Below are 26235 nucleotides of genomic sequence, written 5' to 3'. Positions count from 1 at the left end.
GTGTGTGTGTGTAAAATAAATGCCAGACTGGAGAATAAGGGAGTGTGTGTGTGTGTGTGCGTGCGTGCGTGTGTGTGTGTGTGTGTAAAATAAATGCCAGACTGGAGAATAAGGGAGTGTGTGTGTGTGTGTGTGTGCGTGCGTGTGTGTGTGTGTGTGTAAAATAAATGCCAGACTGGAGAATAAGGGAGTGTGTGTGTGTGTGTGTGTGTGTGTGCATTTGACCTGCCATGTGATAACAAACTCACATATATAAACTCATTTTGTTCTTGTTCGGTTGGTTGCTTGGTCTTTTTGACACAGAGTCTCACTATGTAGCACAGGTAGGCATGAGCTTCCAATGTTCCTCCTTCTGCATCCCAAGGGCTGGAATTATACCATCATCCTAGGCTTCTCCAATGTTATTCTTCACCACTTGTTAGGTAGTATATTCATGCATTCAAAGTATGCTTTTAAATGTCAGTTATAGATTAAATAGTGCTCTTATATCAATTTTTAAAAACGAAAAAAAGATTAAGTAATATGACCAAGGTTGCATAGCTCAGAATGATTTTGCACAGTAATGGCCATTACGTTGCCAATTCCCAGATATACTAAGTCCCAATTTTATGCTTTGAACAACTTAATGTTCTCTAGCTACTAGGGTCTCGTATCTCCTGAAGACCTCAATATTACTAAGCTAAATCTTACACAGGTTCTTGTTTCTCAAAAACACAGGTCCTCGTGCCCCTGCCAACGTTCAAGTCCTCTTTGACAGCGGGGCCTTGAAGGCATCTGTTTCCTGGACACCAACAGAAGGAGCGTTCAACTACACTGTGTTGGCGTCCAGCGAGTCTTCCCAGCGGAGCTGCAGCACGGCTCTCAGTTCTTGCAGCCTCAGTTCCCTGCAGTGCGGAACCGAGTACCTGATTTCTGTCTCAGCCAGCAATGACGCTGGCTCCAGCCGGTCCTCCTCTGCCGCGACCCTGAAAACTGGTAGGTGAGAAAGATCGAAAGCCCTGCAGGGCTGGCCATCGGAGTGGCTGCATGCAGGGAACAGAAATCCCCAGCAAACTTCTAAGATCTTCTGGAGGCAGTGACAAACCTAGTCTGGTCATATTTGTAATCCCAACATTTGGGAGGCTGAAGCAGGAGGACTGCCGCAAGTTTGAGGTCAGGCTGGGCTACGTACTGAGTACTAAACCAGCCGGGGCTGCCTAGCAAGACCTTGTCTGAAAGAAAAGAAAAGAGAGGCTGTTAGGATGGCTCAGTGAGTAAAGACGCTTTCTGCACAAACCTGAGTTCAATCCAGGAACCCACACAGAGGTATAAAGAGGCCAGCTCCACAAAGTTGGGTCTGCCTTCCACATTCATGCTGAGGTACCCTCCCCCAGCACATTACACACACAATATAATAATAATAATAATAATAATAATAATAATAACCTTTTTAAAAAAGAAAAAGGAAAGCTAACCCTGGTTTAAATGAAAGTATTGAGATTGAGCTGGGGATTTCGGTGACTATATGAAAGCATGTATTATAGATTGCTAAACAGTACTACTCTGACTACTCACGGGCTTGGCCTCTATTCCTGTCTTTTGTTCTTTTTTCTTTTTTTGTTTTGTTTTTGTTTTTTGAGACAGGATTTCTCTGTAGCTTTGGAGCCTGTCCTGGAACTAGCTTTTGTAGACCAGGCTGGCCTTGAACTCAGAGATCTGCCTGCCTCTGCCTCCCGAGTGCTAGGATTAAAGGTGTGCACCTCCACCACCCGGCTCTTTTTCCTTTTTTAAAAATGTATTTATTTTATGTGCATTGGTGTCTTCCCTACATGTATGTCTGTGTGAGGGTGTTGGAGCCCCCGTAACTGGAGTTACAGACAGTTGTGAGCTGCCATGTAGGTGTTGAGAATTGAACCTGGGTCCTCTGAAAGAGCAGCCAGTGCTCTTAACCGCTGAGTCATCTCTCCAGCCCCTCATTCTTTTTCTTTTTCAGCTTTCTCTGATTTCATTAGATGCTATTTTATTTTACTGTTTGAGACAAGGTCTGGCCTTGCTATCCAGGCTGATCTGGAATTCCAGGGCTCAAGAGAGCCTCCTACGACCGCTGGGGCTAAGGTGGTCATCGTTGTAACCGCCTGCCATCTTAATTTTTAAAAGTTTTGAAAATTCTAAGACCCAGTTTTTATTTACAGAAACTAACTTGTCCTTCATGTGTGTCAGTGCATGTGTGGTATGTGTGTGCACGGATGTACACGTGAGGATGCTGGCGGCCACATGTGCGCTCACGGAGGCCAGAGCAAGAGTTCCAGTATTCTCCCCATCAGTCCTGCCTTCCGGCCTTGGCAAGGACTCAGCCATCTCTCACTGGACCTCAGCGAGTCTGGAAGATCTCCCTGTCTCCATCTACAGATGCTGGGCTCACACGCATGTGCAGCCATGCTCGGATGTTGTGTGATTCTAGGGATTCCAACTTGGGTCCTCATGGCTGAAGAGAGAGAACCATCTCCCCAGTCCCTGTCTCTTCTTGACATGTGTCACCATTAAGACTTGATAGTAGCTCTTCTTAAAACTAAAGATGGGGAATTTCTAGCTCTAAATGTGTCTCAGCATTTCCCGAGTTTTATTCTTGGTGGAAATGTAAAGACACAAACATGGAGGTCTGGGAGGTGGAGCTCACATTTAGTGGGATCTACTAAATCTCAGGCACCATAATTCCACTCCTTAAGTCTTGGGATAATTTTGTGAGTCAACTCCTCTTTTTGCTATGTTTTGCCTATTTATTGGAATCAGGGTCTAGCGAAGCTCAGGCTGGCTTCAGAGTCCCTTCCGCAGCTGAGTCTGGCCTTGCTGACCCTCCAGCTTCCATCTCCCAAGTGCTGCAATCACAGGCATGCACCCCCAGGTCTGGCCTGGCTCTTTCTTTTAGATAGGAAGCTGAAGCTGAGAGACACTGAAGGCTGTTTTCCTCCAGTGCTCACGCTTGCCTGACCTCCATCCTCTGGGCTGAAGACAATGTAACAATGTCCACTCTATTCAACAATCAGAACTATGTCTCTGTAAGGAGAAAAAGACCCTGTACAAAGGACTGGAGCTCCCCCAAACTGATGTCCTCTCTTCTTCAAGGGGAGAAACACAGTCAAACCCTCAGATCCACAACTTCTTAGAGTTACGTTAAACTAAGGGCACCAACACAAGTTAGGTGATTAGACTTCTTTTGACAATTACAAGTTCATGAAGCGGGTACGGAAAAAGTGACCCTGAAGACAGTGGCCGAGGGTGAAGGGAGAGATGAACACTTCAATGACACAGACATTCTGAGTGAGAAGTGTAATACAGGGAAGAACCATCCTGCGTTTTTAAATTCAGATGCATAACAAAAACATCTCAGGGATGCTCATAAAATCTAAATACCCAGGTCCCACCAGGACCAGTCAAATTGGGATTTCTGGGAATAGAGTCTCAATAGAATACTCTTTAAAAGCTCTCCAATTGATTTTCAACATGTTAAGTGCTGCCGAAAGAGTCCTTCCAACTCTGTAGTGTGGATATGACATAATCAGTACTGATCATGAAAAAACCTTGAGTTATCAACAGAAGAAAGGATGTTTAGAAAGGATTTTAATTTCCTAGGGCCCCAAAATGTGAACTCTTGCTAATTAGGTCTATAGGACTTATTTAGAGATGACAAAACTTTTAAAAGCTTGTGGATTGGATGGATGGCCTTCACTTGAAATCATTCCTTCACAAGACTTCAGTCCTTGCTGGTCTTAGATAAAAGAACTATTGCCTTGACAGAAAAACCCAAGCAACATTAGTCAAGGAGATCCGTGTCTGGAAGAGAGAGTGTAGCATCGTGTGAAATAAAAATTGAGTGCATCTGAGCACATCTCCTTGGTTTGCACCAAGTTGTGCTTAGCGTTTGCGTTGGAACTCGTCTGAGCATCTAGCATTTTAACTATCTGCACGGGATGTTCTCTGGAGACAGAATGGGCTCTGGGGTGTCCTGCCACTGAGTGCATAGAAGGCTTCGGTCAGAACTCTCCATTCTATCGTGGCTTTGTACGAAACCCCAGAAAGACCCCGTTACCCCTGTGTCTTAGTCACTGCTCTACTCCTGTGAGGAGACGCCGTCACCATGGCAGCTCTCACAAAGAAGAACATTTCACTGGAGGCTGGCTGACAGTTTCAGAGGCTTAGTTCGTTATCATCACGGCAGGGAACTTGGTGGCACACATGGCACTATAGCAGTACCTGAAAGCTACATTAAGAGAGAGAACTCGGCCTGGCATGGGCTTTTTTTTTTTTTTTTTTTTTTTGGTTTTGTTTTGTTTTTGTTTTTCGAGACAGGGTTTCTCTGTAGTTTTGGAGCCTGTTCTGGAATTAGCTCTGTAGACCAGGCTGGTCTCGAACTCACAGAGATCCGCCTGTCTCTGCCTCCCAAGTGCTGGGATTAAAGGCGTGCGCCACCACCGCCTGGCCTGGTGTGGGCTTTTGAAACCTCAAATCCCACCCACTATGACACACTTCTTCCAACAAGGCCACACCCCCTAAGCCTTCTCAAATGTGCCACTCCTGATGACTAAGCATTCAAATGTATGAGCATATAGGGGCTGTGCTTATACAAACCACGCCTTACCTTTCTAGCTGTATTACCTGGGGCAACTCACTTATCCTCTGTGGGCTCCATTTTCCTTGCTTGTAAAATGGTAATTATTGTGAAAGTAATAGAAGGTATTAGCAGAAGACATAATGGGTCTGTTTTTACCTCAAAAAAGATAACTTACAGGTATTTACTGTTTGGCTCCCATCAAAAAGTCTTCATCACTGAATAAAGTCAAAATCTCTCCATAAATATTCTAAAAATGAAAATCCACACTTTCTTCCTTAGACAAGGTCTCTCTCTATAGTCCTAGCTGTCCTGGAACTTACACTGTAAAACAGGCTGGCCTCAAACTCACAAAGATCTTCCTGCCTCTGCCTCCCAAATACTGGGATTAAAAGCACACACACCCCTCCCACACACACCTGACAAAATCCACACATTTTAAGTTGACTCCCAAACTCCCATGGCCTATGCTGGGGATATAGGTTGGTTGGTAAAGTGTCTGTCTAACGTACACACAGCCCTGGATTTGACCCCCAGAAGCACATAAAAAGCTGGTGTGGTGGTTCACATCTGTAATCCAGACACCTAGGAGATGCAGGCAGGATGATCAGAAGTTTAAGGTCATCATTGGGATATCTAGTAAATCTTACTGAAGCCTGAGGTACAGAAGAAGTACAGAAGTGTTCAAATAAGCACTTCCAATGGCCTAGCATTTCAAATAACATTCATTATAATGAAAGAATTAAGAGAGATCATTGGTGTTTAGCATAGTCTTTGTTTCTACAAAAATATCTCCCAATGTTTCTGGTACATGGTTCTGCGTGTTTTGCATCAAACTCAATCTGTTACAGAACTCAGAGCTGCTGATCTGGGTTGTCTTGACATCTCAGATAACTGCCAAGATGCAAAGAAAAGCCTCCTGCAATGGTCACATGACTGCTTCTTTCCGATTGTTTCCTAGTGGCTTGTGCACCTGGAAGAGTGACAATCCAAGAAGCCCCCCCTGGTCACTTGTCTGTGGCTTGGTCTAATGTGGAGCTGGGTGATTACTACGTGGCTTTCGTGAAGAGTGACGACGGCCTGGAAGTACACTGCAATACCTCCCTCACTCGGTGCCACTTCCTGTCTGAGTGCGGCTTCACGTACTTCATCAGCGTATTTGCCTACAACACTGCGGGGCAGAGCCCCCTGGGCGACGTGTTCAACTACACCACAGGTAAGTCGCGGTCGATGCTGGTAACGGGGATTCCGCGTTCGGTAAACTCAGCAACAGGATGAACACCTCTTGTGTGTACCACTTCACCATCTGGGAGCTGTTTGAGGGCCAAGAGTAGCCGTTTAAGCCCTCGTCTCTCGAGCTTTCCAGAGTAGCGATGAACTGGCTTTGGAGACCCAGCCTAACCAGAATGCAAGGCTGAGAAGTGGGAATGGAGGGAGAGGCATTCGTTCAACCCTCCCCTGAAAACCTGAGCCGTCCACAAAGTTCTCACTCAGACCTCAGGCCTGTTTGAGGCCCTGAGGGGCCACAGTTTCCTCCGTTTCAGGATCACAGTCCTTCCCTGGACATGACAGATGCTTCGTGGTGTGGAGGGCTCTAGAGTAGGACACCTAAGATGAAGTCCAGGCTTGACTCCACCTCACTTAAACAGTAGGATAACGACTTGTGCCTAAATTCCCTCAGCATCCTTCCCCCACAGCGCAATGGGACAGACAATAACAACACTGGTGGGGGACAGGTCTTTATATGTGATAAAGCAGAATGTCACTATTTTTATTAGCATCATTATTAGGTCACTGTTAGCATCTGTTAGCTTGGTGACCATTACTGCCATCTTCCTCCCCTTGGCTTGGATCTGTCGGGGTGGGGGGCAGGAATGTGCTCTATCTATTTTGCTGTCATCCATGCTAATCCCAGTGCTAGTAGCATAGAAAGATACTAGAGTTTTAGAGAACAGTTGAGTGGGTGCCTTGAAATGAATTATTTATAGAGTATTATAATTGTAAAGTGTTCTAAGGGCAGATTGTGATAAATTCTACCAGGGTGAGGGATCTGAATAATTGGTGCTTTGGGAACTTTAGAAGAGGCAGTCAACGAGGTCTCAAGGAGCAGAGGAGTGGCCTTGACCAGGAGTTCAAGAATGGATGGAATGAAGGTGGGAAAGACGGGGAAATCTCTAGCTGGACTAGATGTTCATCAGTGGGGTTCTTTAGGCCTCCTTTAAGAGCTACTTGTACAGTCCTCATCTCTGTACACTCAAACCCCATCTTTATCTGGTTTAGGGTCTAACAGACTGACAGGGGCTGAGGACTCAGGCTCAGTATGACTTTATCAGGCAGAAGAGATCAGGTTTTCTAGCAGAGAGATCAAAAGTCTATAGAGAAGTGAGAGCAAAGGTCGGGTGTAGACCCGGGAGATCTGATCTGATGTGCCCTTGGGTGTCACAGCAAGGATCTGCCCAGGTGCAGTGGGAATGAGATGGAGGTGGAAGCTGATCAGGCAGTGGAGGAGGGCTGGCCATAGGGCGGTCAAGACTCAACATCCCCCTCTGGGCTCCTGCTTGCAGCGCCTTGCTGTCCTAGCGACATTAGCGCAGTGTTGGTGTCCAGCGACAGAGTGGAAATCGCCTGGTCTCCTGTGCGCGGTGCTGAGCTCTATGAAACCAAGGCCATAGCTGGGTACAGCGTGGTGGAGTGCAACGACACCGCTCCTGCTTGCACGCTCTCGGCTTTGGATTGTGACACTAAGTACAACATCACCGTGTACTCCTTCAGTGAGATCCGGGGCAGCAATCTGTCCTGCTCGTCACACTACATCACCACGGGTACGGTACCACTCGGCTGTCATTCACAGGTGTCTAAACCGTCATCCTTGCTGTGAGCCTCAGGAGGGCTATTCAGCAAGACCTACACAAGAGGGGGCTGGAGAGGTGGCTCGGTTGTTGAGAGTCTTCCTGCTACTACAGAGGATAGGTCAGTTGCCAGCTCCCACATCAGGAGGCTCACGAGCTCACGTAGCTCCAGATCCAGTGATCTGGTGCCCTCTTCTGGCTTCTGTAGGCACTGCAAGCATGTATCCAAACCCACTCTCAGGCAAGTATTGCCTGAGGCTTTTTATCCAACAGCCCAGGCCAGGGCTGGGATTGGAATTACAGCTCTAGGAATTGGAACCTGGATTCAGGAGAAAGATGAACATTCCCAACTCCCATCCACCCCAGATTTAACTTCCATCATTGGATTGAGGAGAGGCAGGGAAGAAAGTTAAGAAGGGAAGGGAAAGTGTGTGTGTGTGTGGGGGGGGAACAGGAAGAGATCACCTTGAGGGGAGTTTTGGGCAGGGATTACTGACCTCAGCCATCGGGTTCCTGTTGCCACCGGGGACTGCCTACTCATGAGGAATGCAGATGTTTGTCCTGGTTATTTTGGATTTTGAAGTTCAAAATGTTTTATTTTCCAGTTGGCCCAAAACAGCAGGAACCTAATGCTCTATGCCAATGTCAACATTTTTCTGCAAAAAAAAGTTCTGTGAATTTGACCTATATGCATATATGACTGAAAACCATAGTTTTGATATCTCAAAAGAATATTCTTCCACAATTTTATACACACATAATGCATTTTAGCTCCAGGCAGTGGTGGCGCATGCCTTTAATCCCATCACTCAGGAGGCAGAGGCAGGTGGATCTCTGTGAGTTCGAGGCCAGCCTGGTCTACAAGAGCTAGTTCCAGGACAGGAACCAAAAGCTACAGAGAAACCCTGTCTCGAAAAATCCAAAATAAATAAATAAATAATGCATTTTAGCACTACGTTATTTCCTTGATTATCCCTTCCCCTACCAGGGGATTTTTTTTTTTTTTTTTGGTTTTTCGAGACAGGGTTTCTCTGTGGTTTTGGAGCCTGTCCTGGAACTAGCTCTTGTATACCAGGCTGGTCTTGAACTCACAGAGATCCGCCTGCCTCTGCCTCCCGAGTGCTGGGATTAAAGGCGTGCGCCACCACCGCCCGGCCAGGAGATATTTCTTTAAAAAAAAAAAAAACCAACTTATTTATTTACTAGATAGGGTCCCTTTAACTTAGGGTGGTCTTAAACTTGCAGCAGTCCTCCTGCTTCTGCTTGCAAGTACTGGGATTATAGGCATTAGCCATCACACCCGGCTCCACTTCAACGTGCTTTTCTTTTTTGAAGTGGGTCTCATGTAGCCCAGTTGGCGAGACTCACTGTGCAGCCCAGGACGATCCTGCACTCCTGATCCTCTTACCTCTGCCTTCCAAACGCTGGGGTTCTAGGTGTGCTTGCCAGCCTAGATGATACAGTGCAGGGGATAAAAGCCAGGACTTGGTACGTGCTGGGCAAGCCCTCCGCCACTTAAACCATATCCTGAGCCCTGGGGTCTGTTGCTGGAGGTGCAGGGGGTCTGGGAAGGGGAGGGAAGGAGAGGAGCCCGTTTTAAACCAAATGGCATGTATAGCATTTTTGACTCTGGTGTTTTAATTAATAATCTAACACTTCTTAGCTCCTTGCAGTCCTGAAATAAAACATATTTCAAAGGATGCATTCTCCACGATTAATGTGCACTGGCGATCAACGAACGAAGGCGCCACTTACACCGTGACTGCCCAGGGGAAGAAGGGGCTGTTCCAGTGTAGCAGCACAGGGGAGACCTGCATCATCGGGGGCCTGCCCTGCGGTTCCGTGTTCTCTGTCAGTGCTGTGGCCGAAACTCAGGCGGGAAAGAGCCTGCCCAGCTACAGTGTGCCCCTGGAAACAGGTATGTAGCAACATTGACCCCGTAAATCCTTAGGACTTGCTTTAGGACAGGCATTTTATTTAATTTGCCCTAAGTGTGATGGAAATTCAGCACTACAGTACTCGGTGGCTTTCAAAGAATCTCAGTCTTAGAGGAAAATAAAACTTTTGTCATTTTACATGTTGTGTAAACGTAGCTTCAAAATTCTCTTGTCTTGCCCAACATTCCTATCCAAGGATATGCTGACCCTGTAGAAAACCTCCTTAGAATTTATATCATCCCAAGCCACGGTCAAAACAGCCAACAAGAAACCATATTTATTATTCATGTCTTTGGTTGAACCCTTTCGATTGTACCTCTAAAAAGCACTTTTCTGAGTATAGTTTCTAGGGCTGGAGAGATGTATCAGAGGTTCAAAGGCATTTTCTGGCCTTGCAGAGGACCTGAGTTTAGTTCCCAGCACCCATATCAGGTTGGCTAACAACCACAAGTAAATCTAGCTTCAGGGACCCAACGTCCTTTTCTGGTTTCCATGGGCAACTGTACTTGTATGCATACACACACGCACACATATGTACATAGAATTAAAAATAAAATAAACATTAGGAAGACATGTTCCGAGTTTAGTTTCCTAATCAGTAAGAGGCAAGTAATAATTTTTTTTTCCTTTTCCTGAGACAGGGTTTCTCTGTGTAGCCCTGGCCATTCTGGAACTCACTCTGTAGACCTGGCTGGCCTTGAACTCAGAAATTCATCTGCCTCTGCTTTGAGAGCTGGAATTAAAGGTGTGTGCCACCACTGCCCACAAGGCAGGTAACAGCCTTCTTACAGGGTTGTCGTGAGCACTAAGCTAACTAGGCCGCAAAGCTCTCAACATGGCACCTTCTAAACAATGAGATGGCCATGACAGGAAGCTATTATTGACTGAGAGCGCTGTGTTTGAAAAACATTTATCAGTCAGGCTTAGTGGTACGCACCAAAGCAGGTGAATTTCTATGAGTTCAAGGCCAGCCTTGTCTAAATCGTGAGTTCCAGACCAGCCTAGGGCTGCACAATGAGACTGTGTCTCAATGCCTCCCCCAAGAGACATCTAACAAAATTCTTACATTAATATGGCTATTATGAGCATTGGTGGAGGGCTTGCCTAGCACGTGAAAAGCCCTGGGTTGAATTCCAAGCACCACACAAACCTGGTGTGGTGGTATACACCTATAATCTCAGCATTCAGAAGTCGGAGGCAGGTAGATTAGAAGTTTAAGGTCATCCAAAGATACATGTAGAGTTTAAGACTAACCCACATGAGACTCTGTCTCAGAAAAGAAAGAAAGAAAGAAAGAAAGAAAGAAAGAAAGAAAGAAAGAAAGAGAATGAAGGAAGGAAGGAAGGAAGGAAGGAAGGAAGGAAGGAAGGAAGGAGGAAAAAGAAATGGGAAAAACAACATATGATCCAAAGCCTATTCTAGAACACTGCATTCTTGGAGAAAATGCTCACAATACATGGTTGATATTACAAGGTGCATCAGAGGGTATGGACAAAGGAAATTTTTCTTTTCTTTTCTACTTTTTTTTTTTAAGACAGGGTTTCCTCGTATAGTCCTAGCTGTCCTGGAATTAGCTCTGTAGACCAGGCTGGCCTCAGACTCACAGAGGTCCACGTGCTTCTGCCTCCCGAGTGTTGGCATTAAAGGCATGTGCCACTACTGCCTGGTGAAAATTTCATTAAAAAGAGAAAGCATGAGAAACTTAGGATTTTAAGGGAAAAGTGAGCAAAGTTCCTTTTATTACTTGCTTGTTATTGTGTGTGAGTGTGCATGTGTGATGGGGAGGGTGTGAACATATCACATGTGTGTAGAGTACATTCTCTGCTTCCACTGCGCATGCCCAGAGATTGAACTCATTGTCAGCTTGCCCACTGAGTGCTTTACCTAAAGTGCAGCCGCGCAGTCCCATTGTGGTTATCGTCTATAAGGAATCTGGAAGAAAATTAAATTCTTTTCTGTTTTCCGTTTTAGTGCCATGCTGTCCAGTTGGTCTGACGGCGGTGCAGGTCACCCAGTCTATAATCAACGTGAGCTGGACTATTGGGACAGTGGCTCAGACCTACGTGACAGTGCTTGAGTCACAGATGGGACAGTCCAAGTGTCACACCCATCAGAACCACTGCCTTCTGGGATGCATCGCATGTGGCATCAACTACACGGTGGCATTGAAAGCCATTAGCCCCACTGGACTGACTGCAGACTGTGCCTACCAAAGTTATTCTTCCAGTAAGTGAATTCTAAACTCTAGCCCTTGAGTACTGATGTCTTAATTGCTGTTCTGTTGCTGTGAAGAGACACTATGACCAAGGCAGAGTTTTTTTTTTTTCTGTTTGTTTTTGTTTTGTTTTGTTTTTGTTTTTCAAGACATGGTGGATCTGTGTAGCCCTGGCTGACCTGGAGCTTGCTCTGTAGACCAAGCTGCGCTGGAACTCAGATCTGCCTGCCTCTGTGTCCCTAGTGATGGTGTTATGGGTGTGTGCCACCACTGCCCAGTCCAGGACAACCCAAAAGAAAGCATTTAATTGGGGGCTCATTTACAGTTTCGAGAGTTAGTCCACAGTCCATGATCACCATGGTGAGAAGCAGACAGCCTAGGACTGGGGCAGTAGCTGAGAGCTTTACATCCTGATCCAAAGGCAGCCAGCAGAGAGACTGGGCCTGGCATGAGTGTTTGAATCCTGAAAGCCCACCCCCAGTGACACACCTCCCCTAAAACGGTCACACCTCCTAATCCTTCCCAAACAGTTCTATCAGCTGAGTACCAAGCATTCAAATAGACGAGGCTATGGGGACCATTCTCATTGAAACCATCACAGTTGCTAAGGAGTCCATGATCTCCGGTCTAGGCTCAGTCCATCCTTCCCATTTGGGCTCAGCAGTTAGGAGCAGTGGCTTAAGAGGACCCAGGTTCAATTCCCAGCACCCACATGGTGCTCACAGATATCTGTAATCCAGCTCTAAGTGATTTGACACCCTCATACTGACATAAATGCAGGCGAAACATCGATGCACACAAAATAAAATTATATTAATCATTAAAAAGAGATGGTGACCTCTACCTCACTTTCTTTCTTTTTTGTAAAATATTTATTTATTTATTATGTATACAATATTTTGTCCATGTGTATGCCCGCTGGCCAGAAGAGGGCGCCAGACCCCATTACAGATGGTTGTGAGCCACCATGTGGTTGCTGGGAATTGAACTCAGGACCTTTGGAAGAACAGGCAGTGCTCTTAACCACTGAGCCATCTCTCCAGCCCCTCTACCTCACCTTCAAATTCAGATTATTTCTTAGTGTCGTGTTGCCAATCATCTTCAACCACTCATCACCTTGTGTTTTGAGATAAGTTCTCTTACCAAATTTGAAACTTGTAAATGAAGACCGCACTTTTGTTTCCCAACTGTCTAGACCCAAATAATCACAGAGAAATTATATTAGTTACTGTTTGGCCAATGGCTCAGACACATTCCTAACTAGCTCTTACATCTTAAATTAACCCATTTCTTTTCATCTATGTCTCACCAAGGGACTGTGGCTTACCAGTAACCTGCTGTCATTTTTCTCCTTCAGCAGCTGTGTGGCATCTCCTTGGACTCCACCTATTCTCTCTCTTCAGATTTCCCGACTGACTTTACCCCTCTAAGCCAGTGGCCAAAACAGCTGTGTTCAATAACTGATAAAAGCAGCATGTATACAGAAGACACCCCACATCAGAGACTCACCAGTCTGGCTAGATTAGTTGAATAGTGAGCACCAGGGGTGGTCCTGTCTCTGCCTCTCCAGTGCTGAGATTATAGGCACATGGCATCATAGAGCTGTTATGCTGAAATTTTACATGCATACTGGAGCTCGAACTCACTGACCTAGCCCTCCCCTCACTCATGTATGGCAGAGGCTTCACCATCCTAACCCTCTCCTCAGCCCTAACCACACAGAGCACTTTCCAACATGTTTACAGTTCCCTTGGACTTGGAACTAACTTCAAAGCTCAGCAGTTTCTGTCAGTCCTTGGTGCTTTGCTTCCCCTGGTAAAAAGGCTAGGCTGTTTCCTGAAGGGGATGATGGTCCTTTTTTACATGACAGAGAGATCTGTAGTGAACACTAACAGCCTGGCAGAGGTTCCCGGAAGCGTTTGAGCATACATCCTACCTGGTTTGCACTGTCATCACGCTGCGTTTCTCTCTCTCTTCTGAACCACTCCGGCCTTCTGTAATTTATCACTTTAACAGGCCAAACGGGAGCAGAGGCTTCTTCCCACAAATGCCACGCCATTCAGGAATAATGGAAAGAAGCAGCAAGCAGAGCAAGGCTAGCAAAGTTTCCTCTCATATATCATCCTAAACCTGCTGAGGTGGCTGCCTGGAGGGCTGTTTTGGAACAAACTCCAGAGACCGCCTCCAGGCTAGAGGAGAAACTGCCCGGTGGTAATTAGTTCTCGCTTTGCTGGGCTCGGGACAGTGGGGTTGAAATACAATTTTGGCTTCTTGGAGGCAGTAGAAAATATCTTAACTGGGAGCCGAAATTAGAAATGGCTGCTTATAACTCGGGCTGCCTTTCTTTTCCATGATCCTTGTTCCTTTTAGGAAAGAAGAAAGCAAAGGTAGCAGCATCTCCCTGGCCTCCGGGTGAAAGCATCATAATGATCTGTACGGTGTAGCGGGTTTACACCTCCCTTTGGCCTGTGACTTTCTGTTCTGTTGGTTGCCCCTTTCTCATCTGCATTACCAGTTCTGAGAAGATGGTTCATTGCTTATTTCTCCACCTAACATTTTAAATTTTAATCAATTAATTGATTTGTGTGTGTGCTCCCACAAACACGTCAGGGTTTGCTTGTGGAAGTCACAGGTCAGCATACAGGGGCTGGTGCTCTCCTTCTGCCATGTGGGGCCTAGAGGCTGAAATTAGTTGATCAGGCTTCATGGCAAGCACCTGTACCAGCTGAACAACTTTGCCAGCCTTAAAACAATTTCTTAAAAAAAAAAAAAAAAAGTCTAGAAAAAAATAAATAAATAAACCAGTCCAAAAAAGGTGGCTCATAACTGTAATCTCTTTACTCGGGAAGGACAGGCAGGAGGGTCAGGAAATTATGGTCATCCTGTGCTTTAGAGTTGTTTATGCTAATATTGCCAACAAAATGGAAAAATTGTTTTCAACTAAGTAAAAAGAATAAATTAAGCCAGATAGATTAGCTCCCCTTTTTATTGCTTTGACAAAAATATCTGAAAAGCCAGGTGGTGTGGTGCACACCTCTCTGAGGTAGAGGCCAGCCTGGTCTACAAAGTGAGTTTCAGGACTGCCAGGGCTACACAGATAAACACTGTCTAGAAACACAAAACAAAATCTGACAAAAAAGCCAAACAACTCAAGGGGCCGGAGTGATAGTCCAGCAGCTAAGATAGCAACTGCTCTTCCAGGAGACCAGTGTTCGGTTCCCAGCGCCCACACTGAATGTAACTCCAGTCCGCCCTCTCCCAGCCTCAGGCACTGCGTTCACATGTACACCCCACACTGTACACCCCACCCGTGTACACCCCACACATACCCACAATTAAAAATAAATAAGCAATGACATGGTTGAGAAAATATGTCAGGAAGGGGTTGATTTCATTTGCAGTTCATGGTGAGATCATGGCAGCAGGAAGAAGCTGGTCACCTTGTCTGAAGTCAGAAATTGGGTAGGTGAATGCTTGTATTCAGCTGGCTTCTTCCGTAGTTAATGCTGCCCAGGCTCCCTTCTGAGGGAATGGTACAGCCCACATTTAGGGTGGGTCACCCCACCTCAGTTAACAGAATCTACATATCCCTCCCAGGCATTTCCAGAAGCTAACTTCCTCTAGACAGCCCTCTCAGGCCCACCTGAAACTAACTTCCTCTAATCCCTCGAAGAAGAGCCTCTTGTCTCTTCTCCTGGGTGATTCTGGAGCCTGTCAAGCTGACAGTGTTAGCCATCATGTGGCCTCCTGACCAGCATCCTAGCACTCAGGAGGTGAGACAAAGAGGTTCACCAGACAGCCATGATTTCAAAGCCAGCCTACACTACATAGCGAATGAGATTCTGTCTCCAACTGCCTTCCAAATAATCAACCAGGCAAGCAGTCAGTCATGCTGGGCATAGTGGTGCACACAGAATCCAGGGCTTGAGAGACTGAGGCCGGAAGGCGAATTTAGGGGCTAGCCTGGACTACATAGCAATACCCTGTCTCAAGCGAATGAACACACACACAGGGGGAGAGAGAGAGAGAGAGAGAGAGAGAACATGCACAAATCAAATGAGCCTGATTCTTCTTTAAAAAGTTATACATGACCTTTATTTTATTTTGTGAGCATTCCACCATCTGGTGCCCTGATTAATACCTAATGTTTGACTCACTCAAAATATTTGGGAAACAGGACCAGAAGAGTACCCAATCGATTAGCACAGATGAGGCATGGACCAACCAGCTTGCTCACTAGCCTGTCATAGAGGTGGCTGCCTCCTAGGTGTGCTCCTGCTCATAGCTTCTAGGGTGAACACAATGAGGTAGTTTAGTCCCCCTAAAGTCAAATGAGATTGGGGGGCATCATGCTATACCTTGATAGGATAGTGTGCATTTGACACTTATGCTATACCTCGATAGGACGGTGTACATTTGACTCAGCGTTTGCACCTCTCTGCCCACTGTAGACCTTTGACCCTCCAAGGTTCTATGTTAGAAGCCCCTCCCCCTCCCCACCCACACATGGACTTCTGATTGTGCAGCTCACCACGGGAAGAGCACACACAGCCCTTCAGACCTTGCTCTGATCTAGCCGGAGAGCAATCGTTCTCTGCAGAGGTCTCCAGTTCTGCCTTTTCCCTCTGTAGTGATTGTAAACAAAGCCATGCTCGTGTGATGATGAAATAATAATTTGGGGCTTGTTTTTATCCTGTAGGTGCCTGCTGCCCACTGGGGGTCAAATTATATAGGCTGGGCCCTAATGGCATCCGGATCTACTGGCAAGCCTCCAGGGGCTCTGCCAATTATAGCACCGACCTCCATGGGTCCAAAGGCATCTTCACGTGTGTCCCAAGCGCTGGTTTAAGTTTCTGTGATGTCACCGACATCCCCTGTGGGGACGTATACACTGTGATGGTCTCGCCAGTTGCTGAAACAGGACTGAAGCTCACATTCTGTCCAAAGAAAATATACTCAGGTAAATCAAGTTATGACCTTTAATTTACAACCAGCCCAGTGGTACAGCCCTTGACATAGCATGCACAAAGGCCCCAGCGCCCAAAAGAAAAACATAAAAGGAAGATTAAAACTAACCCTTGGGCTGGCAAGATGGCTTAGGGGTATTTTCGTTTGCTTTCTCCTACTGAGAGAAACACCACATTCCAAAGCAACCGAGGGGAGGAAAGGGTTTGTTTGGCTTGTAGGTCACAGCCCATCCTCAAGGGAAGTCAGGGCAGGAACTCAAGCGGGAGCAGAGGCAGGAAACATGGAGGAAAGCTACCTACTGACCTATTCTCAGGTTCAGTTACCTTTCTCAGAGAGCCCATGCTCGCCCGCCTAGGGATTGTACTGCCCACCATGGACTGGGCCCTCCTACATCAATCATCAAAGAAGACAATTTCCCACAGCCATGTCCACATGTCAATGTGATGGAGAAAATTCCTCAACTGAGGCTTCTGCTTCCCAGGTGACTTAAACTATGTCAAGCTGACAATGAAAACTAAGCAGTACAGTGGGTAAAAGTGCTTGCCCTTGCCTGGCTGAGTGCAATCCCTCGAGCCCATGTCGTGTGTCTCAGCCAGGGTTTCACACCATGACCCAAGCAACCTACAGAGGAAAAGTGTTTATGTGCTTGCATTTTTATCACCGAGGGAAGCTAGGGCAGGAGCTGAAGCTGAGACAATAGAGGACACCGTTTACTGGTTCGCTCTCCCACGACTTGCCCAGTCAGCTCTCTTACAGAACCCAGCTGAGGGGTGGCACCTGCCACAATGACCTGGACCCCCCCCACACACACACATCAAATGCCCCGCAGACTTGCCCACAGCCCAGTCTTAGGGAGGATTTTTCAGCTGAGGTTCCCCTTTCTCAGATGACTCCAGCTTGTGTCAGCTTGACATGAAACTGGCCAGCACATGATAGAGGGAGAGAACTGGCTCCTACCAGTTGTGTGGTTTATATCCATGAACCCACACTCTCACATGCACAAATTAACCCCCAAAATATTAAAACTTATCTTCAGGTCAGAATTACCTGTGAATTTGAGCAAAGAACTCAGGACCGCAAGGGGTGCACCCACACACTGAGACAATGGGGATGTTCTATTGGGAACTCACCAAGGCCAGCTGGCCTGGGTCTGAAAAAGCCTGGGATAAAACCAGACTCCCTGAACATAGAGGACAATGAGGACTACTGAGAACTCAAGAACAATGGCAATGGGTTTCTGATCTTACTGCACGTACTGGCTTTGTGGGAGCCTAGGCAGTTTTGATGCTCACCTTACTAGACCTGGATGGAGGTGGGGGTTCCTTGGACTTCCCACAGGGCAGGGAACCCTGATTGCTCTTCGAGCTGAGGAGGGAGGGAGACTTGATTGGGGGAGGGGGAGGGAAATGGGAGGTGGTGGCGGGGAAGAGACAGAAATCTTTAATAAATAAGTAAAATAAAAAAAAAAAAAGAATTACCTGTGAATTAAGAGGCAGGGCAATCCCTCAACGGCTAAGTGTGAATTCTCTGCAAGCTGCAGGAATTCAGACTTCTTTGGAATTGCCGTGTGGACCCGTGTGCCTCTCCCCCTTCAGAAAAAGGGCCAGATCCTTACTATTTTCATAGTAAAGAGGATTAAAGTGATTGGCGATTTGGGAACAGATTTTTAAACATAGTCTAGAGATGTCATTTGACAACTTGTCATGTTGGACCTTAAAAGACTTGGCCTTCGCTGTACCATAGTGATGCACACTTTTTATCCCAGCACTCGAGAGGCAGGCAGATCTCTGTAAGACCGAGGCCAGCCTGGTCTACAAAGCAAGTTGTAGAACAGCCAGGGTGATTACACAGAGAGACCTAGTCTCAAAAACAACAACAGCAGCAGCAACAACAACAAAGCAGTCTTGAACTTTTATTTGCACAGATTGAGAATGAGGACAAAGGGGGAGTTTGCAGATCAAAGGAAAGGGAATTTATAAATCCTAAATAAGGGCTAGAAATCTGAGTGGGTAGACAGGCTGTGATCACAAACCAGGGCTGACAGCCAGGCTGTCTCACCAGGGCTGGCAGGAGACATTAGCAATTCTCTTGTTCTGTGTTCCAACACCCCCCCCCCCACACACACACACACCTTGCCCAGGGCACAGTCATATATTTTTCATGTACTTCTAAGAGAAGGAAGAGAAAAGCAATAACGAGGCCCTAGAATTTTGCAGGTGAGCGCAAGAAGATGAAAAGATGCCTCAGGAGCCTTTCCTGATAAGCAGTCCGCATTTTCTAATTAAATTCAGGTGACAAGAGGTTCATGATGACTCTCGGTGGCAGAACATGGCCAGCTCTTCCTAAAGGGAAGAGCTCTCCTTAGATGTCATGCTTTGATTTTTATTTATGTTTTAATCGTGCCACTTTCCCCCAAATCTGGTCCATAGCACGTCCTTCTGAGAAGAGACTGGAGTGGATTCGTGGTGTGCAGCTGAGCTCTTTGGAAGACAAGCTCACCACTCAATAACAACATGTCATGTTTGCTGGATACTTCACAAACTTAAGTGTCCTCCTGCATGGTTAGGAGCACACAGTCCCTTTCCAGCAGTCCTGAGTTCAATTTCTAGTCCCCACATCAGATGGCTCAACCACCTGTAACTTTAGCTCCCCTGGCTTACACACACACACACACACACACACACACACACACACACACACACACACACCCTATCACATTTATGTCTGGTTGAATGCTCAAAATAACCATAAGAAGTAGATTCAGCAGACCTTACTGTTTCTGGTTTATAAGTGAGACCCAATGGCTCCCACGTCTGTATCTCCAATTCTCTGCAAGTCACTAAATTGTATATGACCCAATTATGTGTGGACATGAAATAGCAAGCGGAGGATCCTTCCTGAAAGCACACTTGGGGGACATAATTTGCCTTACTCCTCATGAGCCCCAAACCAGTTCAGGCCAGATAGATCATCCTTTCCATTCTTCCCGCCCCGATACATTTAGAATATTTTTAGTGGAAATTTTCCAAGTTTGGTTGCTCTTAAGAGTGGAGAAACCTATCCCACAGTCAGAGAGGGGTGTATGTGGAGCTCGGAGCAAATGTGGGCCTGCGGTTGCTAGGTGTGTTGTTTGGAGAGGGATGTGTGGTGTGTGCAGCCTATGCAGGCAAAGAAGCTAGGCTGCCAAGTTCATCTTCAGAAGAGGGCCTGTGTACAGTCTGAACCTAGAAGAGTCCCAAGCGGCCAAACCATTCACTATGCTTGCCTATCTCAGCATCTCCTTCTCTTATCTGAGTCTTCTCTTCTTCATTTTTGGTCTACTTTCCATTTACTGTTTTTTTTGTTTGTTTGTTTTTAGCAGTTCTGGAGATTAGACTCAGGACATAGTACAAGCTAGGCAAATACCACACTGCCGAAGTACCATTCCCTCAACATCCCCCCCCTCCCTATCCCTGGGCCTTTTCCTAAAACTTTCTTTTGAAACAATGGCTTGCTAAATTGCCCATACTGACCTCAGCTGCCTAAGTAGCTTGCATTACAGGCTTGTACCACCACGCCCAGTCTTTTTTCCTTTTTTACAAATGTGTGACTTTCCTGTCTGAAATACATCAACAGGGCTGGGAAGATGGCTCCGTGGGTAAAGCACCTGCCACACGATGGTAAGGACCTGAGTTTGGATCCCCAGAGCTTAAGTAAAAGGCCAGGCATGGTAGCGCACACAGCTGTAGCCCCAGCGCTTGGCGGTGGTGGGGCTCTAAGCAGATCCCTGTAAGTTTATCAGCCAGCCTAGCCGAATCAGTGAGCTTCTGGTTCAGGGAGAGAGATACTGTCTCAAAAGCTAACAGTGGAGAGCATCAAAGAAAGACACCCGGATCAGCCTCGGACCTCCATGCACACAAACTCCCCATAAAAAATATATATATATATATATATCAATGAGTATGTTTTCAACGCTTATGTTTTGTTTGTTTTTTACAGTTACTTGTTCTGGAAGTACACTCGGGATGGGTAAGTGATTTTTCTCTTCTGGATAGAGTTGGAGAGAATTTGTGATGCTATGTTTCGGAGCTACTTAAAGAAATCACGATCACAGCTAATGCTGTAATTACTAAGAATGCCAAGTGTCACTTTGAGGCAGTGTCCTGCTTCCCTGCTTCCCTGCTTCCCCATAGCCTTTCCCTGATCAGGGTGCTCCCCTTCACCTTGCACAAACCGAGATGGATTCCTTTAGATGTTGAAGTCTTTTTAGTCTGAAGTCCCAGGGAAAAATGCAAATATTTTCCAGAGGGCAGCTGATTATTCCCCTCCCCTCATACATGCTTTCGAAGAGGATTCCAGTCTGCTGCACATTCAGATTCCTTGGAGCCCTTAACATTTTACTGATGGTGGGGCTCCGGCCCAGAAGGTCTGCTATCATTGTCCTAAGGTGGAGGCTGGGCGGCAGGATCTGTGAAAACCTCTCTGGTGAGTTTAAAGAGAGTGGAGGACCGAGAACTGCTGCTGTAAGCAGAGCTTCTCCATGCTGTGCACAGAGCTCCCAGTGGCCCCTCAAAGGCACCTTGCGACTTGGCAGGGACAGAGGCCTCACACTGCTAATGAGGTGAGCACTGGGCACGCTTTGGACAGAGCAGCGGCGAGAGAACCGGTCCCTCCCCCTCTCTGAGTAAGTCATTTGCCGGCCTCTCTAGGACGGTGGGAATCATACCTAGGAAGAACTTCCAGACTTCCTCTCTCTCTTCCCTGAAGACAGGACTGGTCACCTCAGGATCCTGGCTGGCAAGGGCCCTCTGACCTGCTAAAATGAGTCCTGGGATTCTGTTTGCTTAAGACTTTTGGTCTTTCTTGATCCTTGGATTATCCTAAATCTTGTCAGCCCCATGAATTAACTTATTTTTTGGGGGAGTGGGGCCTCACTATGTAGCCTCATCTAGGCTAAAACTCGCTATGTAGACCAGGCTGGCCTTGAATTCACAGAGCTCTGCCTGCCTCTGCCTCCCAAGTGCTGGGCTTAGAGGTTTACAGCACAATGCTGGGCTGAACTAAGGCAGTTTTGGGTTCAAAACCTGCTGCTTTTATTTGTACTTTGCCGACTTAGTTATAGTCCCTAAGCCTAGTTTTCCCCATCTGAAAACCGAAGTTATAGTCGCTTCATAAAACATAATAAGGGTTAAATAAAATGTGATTGATTGGACATAGTGAGAGACCTGTAGTAATAGTAACTGGTAGTTATCAGTTCAGGATCAATTTCGTCTCATAACTCTCTAGGATCTAGATAGTAACATTTGGATGTGCTACTTCTAACGTAATTCCATTTTTAACCTTACAGCGCATGACACTTGAACACGCTGGCTTTCAAAATGTGCGTCTAACAGCACCAGCGTTTCCTAGTAAGCTCTTAGAAATGCCCTCTTACCAATGGTGGCACACACTTTTAATCCCAGGACTTGGGAGGCAGAGGCAGGCAGAGCTCTGTGAGTTCAAGGCCAGCCTGGTGTACAGAGGGAGTTCCAGGACAGCCAAGGTTACACAGAGCAACTCTGTTGTGAAAAACAAAACAACAACAACAACAAAATGAAAGAAAGAAGCTGCCTCTGGCATTGGTCAATGGCCTAGTAACTGGGAAATTCTGAGGCTGAGCCCAGCAACTTGGTTTTAAGAAGCCCACAAGGATGAAGAAACAGTCTCAGTCTGAAGACCAGGGCTGCAACTCACGAAAGCCCTTGTGGCTGGAAACTTGATGCCCGGTTGGAGGACAGAGCGACAGGTGGATGTCTATGCACTCTCTGTCACCTGCCCAGCCTGGGGAGCTTTGGGGACTTTCCTCCCCAGGACATCCTTAGCAGTTGAAGGTTTATGTTCCCCTTCTGTAAATGCCTGAATGACTGACAGGTGGTGGTGTTTGCTAGGGGACATAGTCAGTTGGCCTCGGGGTGAAAGGAACGCTCCTCATCCAGTCAGTGCTCTGAGCTCAGAGACGCTGGAAGGATTCATTTCATGAGGCAGGCATTTAGTCACGCTAGTCAGTCAGAAACCCCTGGTCACTTGGAACAGTTTGGCAGCTCCCTTTCCTCCTCGCTGGCTGTGGCGTGTCACAGAAATGGCCATCTGACCATCAGCACTGAGAAACTCTCAGCATTGAAGCCGATGTCTGCACGGATAATAGATCTTAAGTGTGTCCTCTCCCTTGCCCCTTCAGTGATTTACAGAGGGAAGAGGGACGACACTGTGAGCCCCCGGTAGAAGCAGACACTCCAGGAGGTAAGTAGTGAGAGTTAACCCTGGAGGAGTCCACAGCAAGATTTTCCCTCCGTTTTAAAGATTTTCCTCATTTCTCTTGCAGAGTTAAGAAGCAGCGACGGAAACAAGCTCTTAGAACACAGAACGCCCGTAGGATAGGAAAAGCTCCGTCGGCCTTCAAGGGAGTAATTCATACTCTGTATCGACAGGGCAAGGTCAAGTGTGTCATCAGCTGCAGAGAAGTTCCAGATGACCTGTGTGAGGAGAGGTGAGGGCTCTACAGAGGAATGATCCAGAAAGTCCCCTGGAAGGCTGCCAGAGTGAGTCAGCGTGGAGTCAGAGCCTACAAGCGCAGGCGTAAAAGCGCTGCTTAGCAGGAATTTGTTCAGAGACTTCACATCCAGACACGCCGCAGAATGTTGCCGGTTCCAACCAGCTGAGGCTGGCATCGGATCCTCAGTCCTTCTGCTGCAGCCTCCCAGAGTGCTAGAATTACAGGCCTGTACCGGTTTGCCCAGCGTTCCATTACAGACTTCAACAAGTCCTGTTCACGAGTGTCTCAGCAGTTTGCCATACAGCATCTTCCCTCTAGGGAGGATGGGCGTGGACAGTATCCACCCTGAGACAGGCCTCAGTTGGGACTTTTTAGCTGGAAGTTGCACAGCAGCGTTTGCTAGGGCAACGCGGGGTAACAAACGCCCTAGGCACAGGTTCCCGGGGAAGCTGAGCTGCCAGCAGATTTCATCCAGTCAGAGCGGCATGTGAACAGCCATCTGCCAGAGCCTCGGGAAAGCAGAACTGTAGGCCAGTGGCTGGAAAGATCACCATCCGGAGGGAGCGAAGACGTCAGGTGGAGCGGTGGCCAAGGGCAGAGTCTCAGACTATGGCAGACAGACACACACAGCTTCTCGGGGGCTCAGAGATCTTGTAGCCTGTTCTCTACACTCCCCTCACCTTGTAATGGCTTCTTCCCGGGTCTGGGTAGGGAAAACAGCGCTAGATAACATAAATCTGTTGCATCTGGAACAGTGTGTGTCTGTCTAACGCCAGAACGCTAATTTTAGAGTAGTGTGAATAAGATTTGTGTCACGCATGCGCACGTGGCTGTGGCGCTTACTCCTCAGTGGCTGGAGGGTCCGAAGAAATGGCTCAGTGGAAGAGAACAGGCTACCCTTGTAGAGGACCTGGGTTCCGTTCCCAGTCCTCACACCTGGGAGCTCACAGCTGTCTCTCACTGTTCCGCGGCGGCGGTGGTGACAAGTATCCTCCTCTAGTCTCTGAGAGCGCTGGGCGTGTAAGTGAAGCACAGTCTCACATGCAGGAAAAACACCCACACTTATAAAATAAATAAAAAAAATTTAAAAAGCATGGCTCTGGAGTCAAGAATGTATATGCTTGGAAGCAACTCTAAAAGTCTACCCAAAGAACTGGAGCATGAAGTTAGGCATGAGGCAGGCAAGGATGGAAGGAGCAAGTTCCCTTCCTATATCTCCTTTACAAGGAAACCAATCAAAGTCCAACAGAGAGGATGATATATGTAAGACCGACCAGAAAGCCAATTATGAGGTCTCATGCTGGTAATCTCAACACTTAGCAATCTGAGGCAGGAGGATCATGAGTTCAAGGTCAGCTTGGCACACATACAGAAATATCTCAATAAATCGGAGATGCAAAACATGTCTCTGGTAAAGAGATCTTTATAATAAATATCCAATGTTTAAAAGATTTATTTTTATTTTATGTGTATGAATGTTTTGCCTGGATGTATGTCTGTGTATCACGTGTGTACCTGTAGAAGCCAGAAGATGGCATCAGATCCCTTGGAACTGGAGTGGTGGTCGTGAGCTGCCATGCAGGTACTGGGAACTGAACCCAGGTCCTCTACAAGAGCAACAAGTGCTGTTCACCAAGAGCTGTCTCTCTAGCCCATTATTATTATTATTATTGTTATTTTATAATTTCACACATGTATACTTTTCCCAACCATCCCTGACCACTCTCTCCACTTCTCCACAAAATCTTCATCGTGTTCATATCTGTCTGTTTTGTTTAGTGACCCGCCAAGATTTGCCAGTGCCGCCTGCGTGACTCTGGGTTGGGTGTTATCTGTTTGGGTGTGGTGGGCTCAGCAGAGGATACACAACTAAAAACAGCACCCTCCTCTCCTAGGCTCTACTGATAGCCATGCCCCTGGGGTGAAGGTGGGGCCCCAGGAGCCCCTGGATAAAGAGAAGCCAGTCCTAAAGGCGGAGTTTAATGCTTCAAGTGCACAGATGGAAGAGTTGAGTTTTGTTCAATTTAAAAAAAATTGCTTTTGCCAGCCATGACAGTGCACACCTGTGAGGCCAGCACTCAGGAAGCAGAGGCAAGTGGATCTCTGTGAGGTCAAGGCCAGCCTGGTCTACATAGGGGGTTCCTGGCCAGCAAGAGCTAGACAGTTAGACCCTGTCTCAAAAAACAAAAATCATTTTTAACTGGGCATGGTGGTGTACACTTTTTATCCTGGCTCTTAGGAGGCAGAGGCAGGTGGATTTCTGTTAGTACCAGGACAGTCAGGGTTACATAGAGACTTCCAGGACAGCCTTGACAACATAGTGAGTTCCAGGACAGCCAGAACTGTGTAGCGACACCTATCACGAAACAAAAAACAAAATTTATTCATGTATTTTAATTAACTAGTTTTTGTTAATGAACAACATAAGCGTCATTATGAAAACGTTACATGTTTATGATACTTAGCTCATGTTCAGCCCCCATTATCCTCCCATGTCCCATTCCACAGGTCTGCTTTCTCCTTTTGTTTGAATACCAGTGATGCAACAGCAATCATAGAGTCCTAGCTGTCACTTTAGAGACTTGAATTAATTAGGTATGGGGTCAGGCCCCAAAATAGTTGTTGGGTTTGTCTGTCTCATGCTCACCAAGCACTTCTGACATGTCGGAGTTTGGGAGACTTTCTGTTCTTGCCTAGGTGAGTTTCTCGAAGTCAGATTTCAGTGGTGGGACACTGAAACCATGGAGGAAACACCGGTGAGACCCAGTGTTCAGAGGAGGTGCATGTCCTGGTGGGAAGCCTATTCTGGACTGTGGGGCTAGCACCCACGTGAGACTATGTGGTACACTCAATTGATAACAATGCACCTTTCAGAATGGCACCTCAGCATCGAGCCTATGGCTGACTGGAAGAGAAACTGATAAACCTAATGGAAGGGCAGGATCTCTGTCTTCAAAGATCAGCGCAAGAAAACGGCCACATCCACTGAGTTATGTGTCTGAGGCTAAGACACACTGGCCAGAATTCCACAAAAGGCAATGTGGTCCACACTGGGCGGAGGCCAAATGAGTGTTTACCTAATTTACTTAGTCTGTATGATGCACAGACCACACACTGCTAAGAGCTTTCTGCATATTCATTTCGCTTCCACAAGGACCCCACAAGCTAAA

General features: G+C 46.8%; 1 protein-coding gene across 2 annotated transcripts in view; it reads left to right on the top strand.

Annotated features, from left to right (window-relative positions):
* Fndc7 (fibronectin type III domain containing 7) overlaps positions 1–22794 on the top strand; it is a 33760-nt gene extending 10966 nt beyond the window's left edge. The window contains exons 5-12 of one of the 2 annotated variants that reach the window (XM_013354029.2): positions 718–975; positions 5547–5801; positions 7150–7407; positions 9098–9352; positions 11343–11597; positions 16286–16546; positions 20533–20562; positions 22751–22794. In XM_013354029.2, coding sequence (XP_013209483.1) covers positions 718–975; positions 5547–5801; positions 7150–7407; positions 9098–9352; positions 11343–11597; positions 16286–16546; positions 20533–20562; positions 22751–22794 — 1616 coding nt within the window. The remainder of the gene's footprint in view (positions 1–717; positions 976–5546; positions 5802–7149; positions 7408–9097; positions 9353–11342; positions 11598–16285; positions 16547–20532; positions 20563–22750) is intronic. The other variant, XM_013354030.2, reaches the window with a different exon arrangement.
* Positions 22795–26235: the final 3441 nt, after the last annotated feature.

This window comes from Microtus ochrogaster, unplaced genomic scaffold, assembly GCF_000317375.1.
Source record: "Microtus ochrogaster isolate Prairie Vole_2 unplaced genomic scaffold, MicOch1.0 UNK25, whole genome shotgun sequence".
Lineage (NCBI taxonomy): Eukaryota > Metazoa > Chordata > Mammalia > Rodentia > Cricetidae > Microtus > Microtus ochrogaster.
Note: the sequence above shows the minus strand (reverse complement) of the source record. Positions and strands in the feature narration are given on the sequence as shown.